This window comes from Prosopis cineraria, unplaced genomic scaffold (genome assembly GCF_029017545.1).
Source record: "Prosopis cineraria cultivar Desert tree isolate PC_DT_omini unplaced genomic scaffold, ASM2901754v1 PC11, whole genome shotgun sequence".
Classification (NCBI taxonomy): domain Eukaryota; kingdom Viridiplantae; phylum Streptophyta; class Magnoliopsida; order Fabales; family Fabaceae; genus Prosopis; species Prosopis cineraria.
In genome coordinates this window covers 8,404,571-8,414,255 of record NW_026555342.1, presented here as the reverse complement: position 1 = coordinate 8,414,255, position 9,685 = coordinate 8,404,571, and the positions used below count along the sequence as shown (strand labels likewise).

Sequence of the window (9,685 nt, the reverse complement as noted above, 5' to 3'; positions counted from 1 at the left end):
GACCCTTTCGTTATCTATTGAGACCCAGTGTCTTTGGCATGCCTGATATTTGTTGTTCAACCACGAACACCTTGATATACAACCTTGGAAAGAAGACTTTAAGCCCGATAAGGAGAGGGTCAGTAAGATTGCTACATGGGTTAGAATCTCAAAGCTACCTCTTGATTATTATGACAAGGGGATCCTGTATGTCTTCGAATCATAGATAGGCAGGGCGTTAAAAGTGGATATGACCCAATGAAGTGTAAAAACGATCGATTGGCCTGTTTGTATGTAGAACTTGATCTAGAGAAGCCACTAAAGCCTATTATCTTGATAAATAAGAAGGAACAAAAAATTGAATACGAAGGAATTCATCTTATTTGCTTCTATAAGAAATAAAGCCATGATAAGAACCATTAGCCGATAAAGCATGCAGTAGGAAGGGATGCGAGTGGGACGAGCACAGGGCCAATAGTGATAAGTGGTGTAACATTCTTGATTTTAAATTTTGAATTTTAGTGTTTAAAAATGATAAATTAGTAAAAATTGAGTTATTAATGAATTAATGCGTTTTTGAATTGTTAATGAGGTTATTAAACTTTTGAACAGCTTTAGAAATAAACTAGGATAGAGTTCAGATCAACTAGGCATGAATGAGTCGCCTAAAATGGCACATTGGTTTGCTATGTACAACTCATTTTTGAAATAAATCATATATGAGCTATGTCTAATTTTAGTAGAGGAAGAAAAGAGAAATAGCAAGAGGCAATAAGGGACAGATCTTGGGCACCTAGGACTTCACTTTTAGACCATATTTGAGGCAATCTACACTAGTTTAACACTTAAGTAAGCTTCCTATTTACTCTCCTCCTCTCATATGCCAAATTTCTATTAGTTTGGAAAGTGTTGAGTGTTTTATTTTCATCTCTCCTTTAGTTTAAATCAAACTTATTGGCTTAGTTAGGGCCTTGAGGAGTTAAATCAAACTTCTAAATTAAGGTTTGATGATTTTATAATGATTTGAAATTTTTGATTAAGGTTTAAACTAACCCTAAGTGAAAATTGGAAAATTAGAAGTAATGTGGGTGAAGAATTGATGTTATTTAAGTCTTTGAGTGCTAGATTGAATTATTGGAATGTGTTAGAAGTGTTAATGGTATTAAAGAGGCAATTTGATTATAGTGGATACTTAAAATTAGACTAAAAAAGAGGTTTAATTAGAGTTATAATTAATTATTAGTGTCTAATTTTATAGATTAAATATTGATTGAGTCCCATTAAGCTAATGAACTATTATGGAGTAACTATTACCACGGTAACCTTTTTTGTAACAAAATAATTGAAGTAATCAAATGATTTAATCTTCTTACTTGTGTGTTTGGATGGTTATAAAAGTTGTGGATAATATATGTATTATTGTCTTGAACTAGTTAATATGAACATGAATGTTTAATTGAGATTTTGAAATGCTATGTGAAGTGGAATGGCTATTTGTAAAGGTTATATATATTTGTAAAACATGCAATAGAAGAAGGACCTTGTTTGGTTCAAAAGGGAAGGGAGGAAAAAATAATTATATATGAACTATTATATTCTTATCTTACTAAGATAATTTTTTTCTTATTTTTTTATAAATATTTAATAAAATATACATGTGAATTTAAAAAAAAATAAGGATTCTTCTCATAAGCTATGACATTAAATATATATATATATATATATATATATATAAAATGGGGCCAATCAGAACTTGTAAGTTGTAACATGCAATATTAAAATTTTTTATAATTTTATTTTAATTATAAAATATTAAAAATAAATATAATCTTCTAACATGCACTTTGAATTAATAAAAAATTTAAATTTATATTGTGTATAATATATTAGGATAGTCAATTAATAAAAATTATAAAATTTTAAATTTTAAATTTGGAAGGCTGTTCAAATTGATGATTATATTTTTTAAAATGTTTTATTGTGATAAAATAAAATTAAATATCAAATCTTAATTTGAAGAATTCAAATTTTCTTGAAGGTGCTAGGAAGAGAGGAGGAGGGGAGGTGCGAAGGAGAGAAATGATGTTGGCTTTATTTGGGGAGGAGCATTTTTGGATTATGAAAATATGACATGGTAACAAGGGACGAGAAATGAATGATGAGAAATGAAGTCCTGGAGTCAATTCACCAAAAAAGACTCTACAAGAGACAGACAGCACCGAAGAAGCAAAAAATACATAAATTTGTTTAGCAGGCGGCCAAATGGGCGGCATTCATGATATGCATCTACGTATATATCAACGGGGAGGAAGTTGATCGATGGGGAGGGTGAAGAGCCGGCGAGGGCGCGGGCGCGGTGGCATTGAAAATTAGCTGCGGCGGCGGCGGCGGCCGCGCGGGTAGTGACGAAGGGATGGGGCACTGATAGCATTTGGTGAAGAGGCCGAAGGTGTCGATCTGGTGTATGAAATTAACCATGCTCGCCCACCCACCGAATCCAAACCCTACCACCATCACCCACACTACCACTATCACGTTGATCGTGAACGTTCCCACCCACCTTCCGACGAACTTTGGGGGCTGCTCCACCGCATTCTGCAAATTAATAAACTGGTAAGTTCCATTTGTAAATGTTGAAATGGATTCAGTGAACTCAGAGTGATATATAGACCAGGCGTACAGACCTGTCGGGAAGAAGGGGAGAGGAAGGTGAAGATGTGGGCCAGAGCGGGGATGATGTAGACGGTGAAGCTGACAAGGAGGGATCCGACGGTGGAATTGATGGGACCGAAGAAAGGGAAGATGATGGCCAAGAACCAAATGGGGATAACGACGGGCAATCTGACGGCGGCTCGCTTGCAGAGGCTGGTGGAGGAGTGCATGCCGATGGCTTTCTCCCACACCAAGTAGAGAGGCGTGCTGGCGAAGCCGAAGGTTATGAACTGGTGGATCAGCATCAGTATCACGGCGGCATCTCGGAAGGCCGATCGGGGAAGCAGAGAGAAGGCGTTGGAGTGATCCAAGAGCAGGTCGCCGAAGGCCCAGTAAACTGCCGCAGCCGACGGAAGCGTCAGCGTCAGCACATACGCCGTTGCCAATAAGTATATGCTCTTGAACTTCTCCGGCTTCCACATCGCGTGCATTATCTCCCTGTCCAATTTTTCTCATCAATTTCTAGTTCATCGCAAACGTGTGCTTTACGTTTACCACATTAATTTTGGTTTGAGGAGCCCTTACTCTCTCAAAAATCCTTGAACATAAGTCATAAATAGAAGAATGAATCACACATAAAATTATATATGCTTTTATATCATTCTAAATGTGATCCAATGACGAGTTGAATAGATGCAAATTAAAATATCAAACCATAGGATATTATATTACGTATGCAGGCTGAATGAATCCAATTCAAAATTCTTCACACCAATGTGGCCAGAGGGCAAAAGGGAAAGAGAAAAAGGAGAAAGCTTTTGGCATGACATGAGAAAACAGAATGATTCAGAGAAAGGAAAAGAGAAGTTACTTTCTAAGAATCTAAAAAAGAATTGGCAGGGAAAATGGCAGTTGCTTTTTCCCCGGACAAGGGCATTTTCGGTACAAATCCTCAATAAAATCGGATGGATATCATGTAGTCGTGCTGATGTTGGGAAAGAGTGGGCCAAAAATGAAGAGAAGGCCTCAGGAAGGCCCCAAAGGCAGAGCCAGACGGGAATTAGATAAACGTGAAATTAAATTACTGTCTTACACTGTAACAGCATGTCCCCCGAATGTGTAGAGAATGTTGGTGGCCCCCGTGAAGTAAAGTACCAGCTTGGTGGGACCCGAATGCCTCACCCCTTCCACCTACCCAAATCAGTTAATCAAAACCACATTAGCATGATGTATTGTCATCGATGACCACAAATGATACTCCATGATTCTCAAAGTTGAAGAAACGATGATAACCTGGCCGTGGAGAAGAGAAGCGACGGTGAGGTACCAGGCAGTGTAAGTGGTCATGAGGAGACCCAAGAAGGACCAGATTCTGTAATTGTGAAACGAAGGAATGAACACGCTGGTGGCACAGCACGCTCCGAATATGTAAGTCCACGTCCTTTTGTCCAGCTTGTCGTTTATGTAGTATATGTTGCTGCACATGTAATACCACCCAAACCAAAACGCTCGTCACGGATCTGCATGTACTTTCTTTCCCCTTTCCTTTATGATCATAACTATAATATATACTATTAAACGCAACATCGCTGATGAAATTAACTGTCAATACACACGATCATCAAAAACAGTTAAAAGCATGGGTTAAAGTTCGATGGAGGTACCTTGCGCAGGCGATCAGCTGGATGACAGATCCGAACAGTAGGAAAGTGCAGTTAAATGCCAGGCCCACGTTTCTCCAGTGCTTTCCAAGCAGTCCATCAAGAACTTCGAACCACTGCCATCAAAAACGGCCAAATGATTCACTTTGAAGAGAAAAGAAAAGCGAGCAGCAGCCATGGATGGATAATTGGATTAGAACCTGGATGACATGGTTCCTGAAATCGACTTTCTCTCGCGCTTTTCTGGTTCTGTATTCAATGTAGAGGATGCTGATGAGGTAGGCGGTCCAGCCGCCCAGCAAGCCGTAGAAGAGTTGAAAAAGTACGCCGGACAGCATTCCCAGCTGGGAAAATGAGTAAGGCAGCGTAAGCAGCACTTGAGCCACCTGCCAAATTCACAACCCATCCAATCCAAACTCATACACCAGCTCACACGAAATCAGAAACGTGTAAAAGGAAGAGAGCGGGAACGAACCTGGTTGGAAGCACAGCTGAACCATGCATCGTAAACAGAACCGCCGTGCCACAAGAGCTTGGACAGCCTGGATTTGATGGTCCTGGGCTTTCCTTCGCTCTCCATTTCTACATAGTTGCCGACCATGGCAGTTTCCACCGCCTTCTCCGATTCCATCTTCTCCTGCGGGCTGTTGGCTGTGAGTGAGGCTATCAACTATCAAGGCCTGACTATATAGATAGAGAGGGGAGTGTTGGGAGTATGTAACTTATATAGAGGAGAGGCACACGAGTCTGTGATGAAGTTATCCGTATCTATCTGAGGAGGGGGGTGTTGTGGAAAACGAGTGAGTCGGCTTTTTTTGGACAAGTTAAATAGGCGGTTCTTACATAATTCACTGGTCCTCGAGCCCTCTTTTTGATATTAACAATAGTTTTGTCATTTGGCTATCAACACTTTTAGGTGTTCACTTTTGTGACATTTCTGTGGGCATAACTTTTGGCACATATCACTCTCTACGTCACAAACTTCTCTTCATTAAACTAATACAACACGTCCACAATGACTTCATTGTCACATATTAACTTTTATTTACTGACTAGGCACAAGCATATGCGCTTCACATAGCACCAGAAGTAAATTAGACTATCCATGAACTCTTCAATAATTCAACCTTGTATAAGTTTTATACCACATTAAACATAGAATAGATTTTGCTGTATAATGTTTTCCATGCTTTTTTGTGCTCAAAATTCAACGATTTTACGACTTTGAATGGCATGGCATTTATTGTGCCGCTTAACAATAGCATTAAAGTCGACAATCGTGTGCTTTGACGGTTGACGCGAGCATTATTTTTTTTTTCCTTGTAAAGTGGGGAAACAGAAGAAACATTGGTGGTTTGCAGGAGGAAGAGCTAGGTAAACTAGGAAGAGAAGGAAAAGCGATAAAAAAGAAAGAAAAGAGGAGAGGAATAATAACAAAATAGACCACATGATTGCTTCCAAACGGGCGTGGTCTCTCGGGGACTCCATGGACATTGCTTTTATCACATGCAGCACCTCCGGAATCCCCCTTCTTCAATCTTCATTACACTTTTCATGCTTTTCTTGGTACCCTAATATTCTCTACTCTACTGTCTCCTTGAAATGCCAAAACATTAAAAATACTATCCTTCTATTTCTTAACTATAAAATAATCCTATTCATTTAGAGTCTTGCCCCTCCTGAAAGAAAACTGTTGTCTCAAAGATTCTCTCTACTTAGCCTCTTCCTAGCTCTGTTTTTCTTTTTTCTTTTTTTTTTTAATCAAATGAATAATAATCCCACCATAATTATTCGTTATGGCCTACCTAACTTGGTGTTGTTGTATAATTAATCACCCAGGTGTGTCTGAATTTTTCCCAATATCTAGAAATTCTCTGACAATATTAGAGAAAAATACAAACTATGTCAAATTTGTCTGGTAAACCCTACGGACTAAAGATTTTTTTTTTTTTTTTGGGAGGGGAGGGGGGGGGGAATGAACATATCCTCAATGATTTATGCCCCCTTGAGCATGTTCAATCTGTTGTGAAGACTGAAGGTTTTTCAAATTTATCCTAAGCATGATGAATATCATAGGCACACTGATAAATATCTGCTCTTTCTGAGGCCAGGAGTTGTAATAGTCATGTTTCCACCGTTTTGGAATCAAGTAGAATTCACTGTCAGGTGAAGTGGGGTTAATGTGGGTGTCTGCATAATTAAGCACGTTCAGTATTGTTGTGCACGTTTAGAAGCAATTTCGAAGCAAAATGATGTTTAAGGCAAATCCCATGTTCCGTTTCAATCATGAAACTTTTGGTTCCCGTGATTAGTATTATTTTTGTATGACAGTTTTGCTTCATTCTCACGCCAAAGTCTACAGTTTAGTGGTATAATTTGACTATTTGGAGATCACAACCCTATTGCGACCGTCCGTTATAGTCATTTTGTTCGAAGTTACTTTTAAATATAAATTTCTCAAGAGAAGACTGAAGACAAAACTTGCTTGTGGATTGTCACTGACAGAGATTATTAGTGTCCACTGCAACTATTACATATCAAGAAAGAAAGGAAGACAGGGAATGTTGGTTGCTATATGTTTTGTTTCTTGAATCATATCATTGAGTGTTTAACGTAGGAGACCAAAGATGAAAAGTTCGAGCATTGAATTTTATTGGCAACTTTGCATGCTTGTGAGTGTCGCAATCAACACACACCTAGCAATCCAGTATTGTTCCTGAAGGTTTGAAAGAACTGAAGGACACAGCTTGCTTATAATCATCCCATAATCATCTGTCACGATTATAAGCAGAAAAATACAAGTCTGAAGTTTCATAAAAGGCTCTGAATTCTGTAACTATATAGAGACTATAGCTCATGTTATGACAAGACCATAGTTGATTTACTGATTAATTAATGGGTGTGGAAGCAACAACTTGAGGTTATGGCGAAAGAAAGGCGCATGGGCCAGCAAATTAAGCTGCAATGAGTTGTGTATGGATTTCATAAGGTCGGTTCATAGCGGTTCTGCTGGCATAATTGGGGAGTTCTTTTGATGCACAAACACCATCATAGTTGCCCATCTTTAAGGCCTTCATGCTGGGACCTCCCCTGTATCATCAACCTCTATTTGTGCTTCACTTTAATGCCTTCCTTTCCCCAGTCAAGATCTGACAAAATATTCCGGTACATGACGTATCAAAGATGCGGTGAAAATCATCATTCATATATTGGAGAACTAATGTGGATTGTCTACTAGTCTTTAATGAAACTCTTTGTGCTAAGTATTCCAAGTTTTTAAGGCGTACACGTATTGCCATGTTATTTTAGGAACAGAGGAGTGAATATGTATGAGCATGTCTTGTGATGATATTTGTTGCGGTTGTGCTTGCTTGCGTGACACGTGGACAAAAATGTCAAACCGGAAGAGGACAGGTGCCATATATGAGTATGTCTTCCAACGTACGATCTGGCCTACTGTAACTAAGTGCAAGGCCACTCTTACAGGTTACAGCCTCTTCCTTGTCCTCCTGTTACTTCCTTTGCCCTTGCTTTCAGGGAATTCGCGAGGCGTTTCTCATCTCTCTCTTCGATTGCCGGAAAGGGATCCATATTCTTCTTCCGTTGGGGATCTTCCCATTCATAAGTTCACTTTGACTATAAGTTGCATTGGCTGGGATAAATTTTTATTATTTTCAAGAGAGAGAAGAGCAGCTTTAAACTCGTTCTTGAAAGATCAATCACCCCTTCCGTCAATGATTCATTTATGTATTCCTGGTAGTTTCTGCTTATATGTTACAGTTCCTAGTTGAGTGGATAGGCCCATTTCTTATGTTATATCTATATTTAAAAGTTTTTTATATGCTTCTTGTTCGTTGGCCCGGGTGCTCCATCAAAGATTCTTGCAGAATATCCTCCATTGTAGCGGAAACCTTCTTTCGGTCTTCTTGGCCTTGCAAATTCAGTTTCCCACTTTTATTCTTTTGATGAATTATTTCATAGGCCGCTTGATTAAGATGCTCGTACGGTGTGGTGTGACTGTGATGTGATATTTAATATATACTACATCATGCCAAAATGGAGATCATAATCCTCCTCTCTGACGATTTCTCGGCCAACCAAAGGCAGAATGGGCACCCGCTCGCCATGCATGCTTTCTTCAAGTTCTGGTTAAGCAAAGCGAATGTGGAAGAACAGCGCAATAAATTCGAAAAATTAAGTTATCAAATCATCCTCTGTCGAGTAATTTTGTTCAAGTGCAATAAATCACGGCCACAAGTCATATTTAAATGACGGAAGGTGAAGCTTGCTAAACCGTATTGAACTATATATTGTTCAACCATTGTGTAATCTCTTGGATCGCGTCTCTCGTTTTGGCTTGCGAAAGGAGGAGAAAGAGGCATTCGAAAAACTCAACTTCAGAAGAGGAATGGCAACAGAAGGAGGAGGAAACAGCAACAGTGAAACAGGTGGGCTCCCTTGGATTGTGACTGGTCGCAGGTCTGCAAATCCAGCAGAAGAGAGCAGATCCAGAAAGCTACATACATTTGATCTTTGGTGGAGGAGTTGGAGGCAATGAATGAGAGTGAAGAGAATGGTGGTGGAGTTGGAGGAGGATAGTTAATTGACCATGAAAAAGCCCAAGAAAGCTACATACATTTGATCTTTGGGGTTGGTGATGGAGCCCATAGAGACTTGGGGCAGAAGAGGCTTGAGGCCCTTGGAAAAAGCGTTCTTTCCTGCAGTGAAACCGTGTGAGAAGGGCATCCTCATCATTCCAAATCTGGACAGCTGGCCTTTTTCTTTCTCCTCTCTCGCCTGGGACATCACTGGGAAGTGTGAAAAATCCAAAAATGAAAAGTCAAAGACATTTGAGGCTCCGATGGCGGAAAGAGCATGAAAAGAAGAGACCTGGAATCCTATGCCTCTGCCAACTACACCCTGCCCTGTCCTTGGCTTTCTTCACTCCCGCAAAATTGCAACAAAGACTTTACTCCTTCAATTTTTTTTAATAAATTATTTCGATTAATTTTATCAATATTAATATAAAAAATAAAAATATATAAAATTTTAAATATTTTTATATAATAAATTTAAAAAATAATTTTATATTATTTTTTCATAAAAAAATAATTTTAAAAATATTTTTTACATATTATTTAAAAAATCACACTTTAATTTATAAAAAGAATTAAATGAATCTTTTAAAAAATGAATTTGGAGGAAGCACTGCCGCCTATTTATTTTATTTACATCGTACCATTGTTTCGGTCAACACTCCATCCATGTAATTGTATTCCCAGTCTGCTGTATGGCAACACTCGCCCGGTTCTTCAGCGGCCTGCTGCTATTTTTTTTAATTAATTTTTGTATGCATCCTTGTGTACATTTTCAAAAAAGTAAAGTAACAAATT

The 9,685-nt window shown here is 38.7% G+C and overlaps 1 protein-coding gene across 1 annotated transcript; it reads right to left on the bottom strand.

The window, feature by feature from the left end:
* Positions 1–2,051: 2,051 nt before the first annotated feature.
* On the bottom strand, positions 2,052–5,064 carry LOC129284988 (auxin transporter-like protein 5). The gene is made up of 7 exons (XM_054920523.1): positions 4,768–5,064; positions 4,493–4,678; positions 4,296–4,408; positions 3,925–4,108; positions 3,725–3,822; positions 2,664–3,129; positions 2,052–2,574 (listed from the first exon to the last, which is right to left on the bottom strand). Exons 1-7 carry the CDS (start codon positions 4,921–4,923, stop codon positions 2,266–2,268), a joined length of 1,512 nt encoding a protein of 503 aa, XP_054776498.1. The 5' UTR covers positions 4,924–5,064; the 3' UTR covers positions 2,052–2,265.
* Positions 5,065–9,685: the final 4,621 nt, after the last annotated feature.

Bases quoted from the DNA above. Each gene is read 5' to 3' on its own strand.
- LOC129284988 (XM_054920523.1), bottom strand. From the start codon at position 4,923: ATGGAATCGGAGAAGGCGGTGGAAACTGCCATGGTCGGCAACTATGTA. The intron at 4,409-4,492 runs GTTCTAATCCAA...TTTTGATGGCAG, and splicing joins TCAGGAACCATGTCATCCAG to TGGTTCGAAGTTCTTGATGG. The intron at 4,109-4,295 runs GTACCTCCATCG...TTACATGTGCAG, and splicing joins CAGCTGATCGCCTGCGCAAG to CAACATATACTACATAAACG.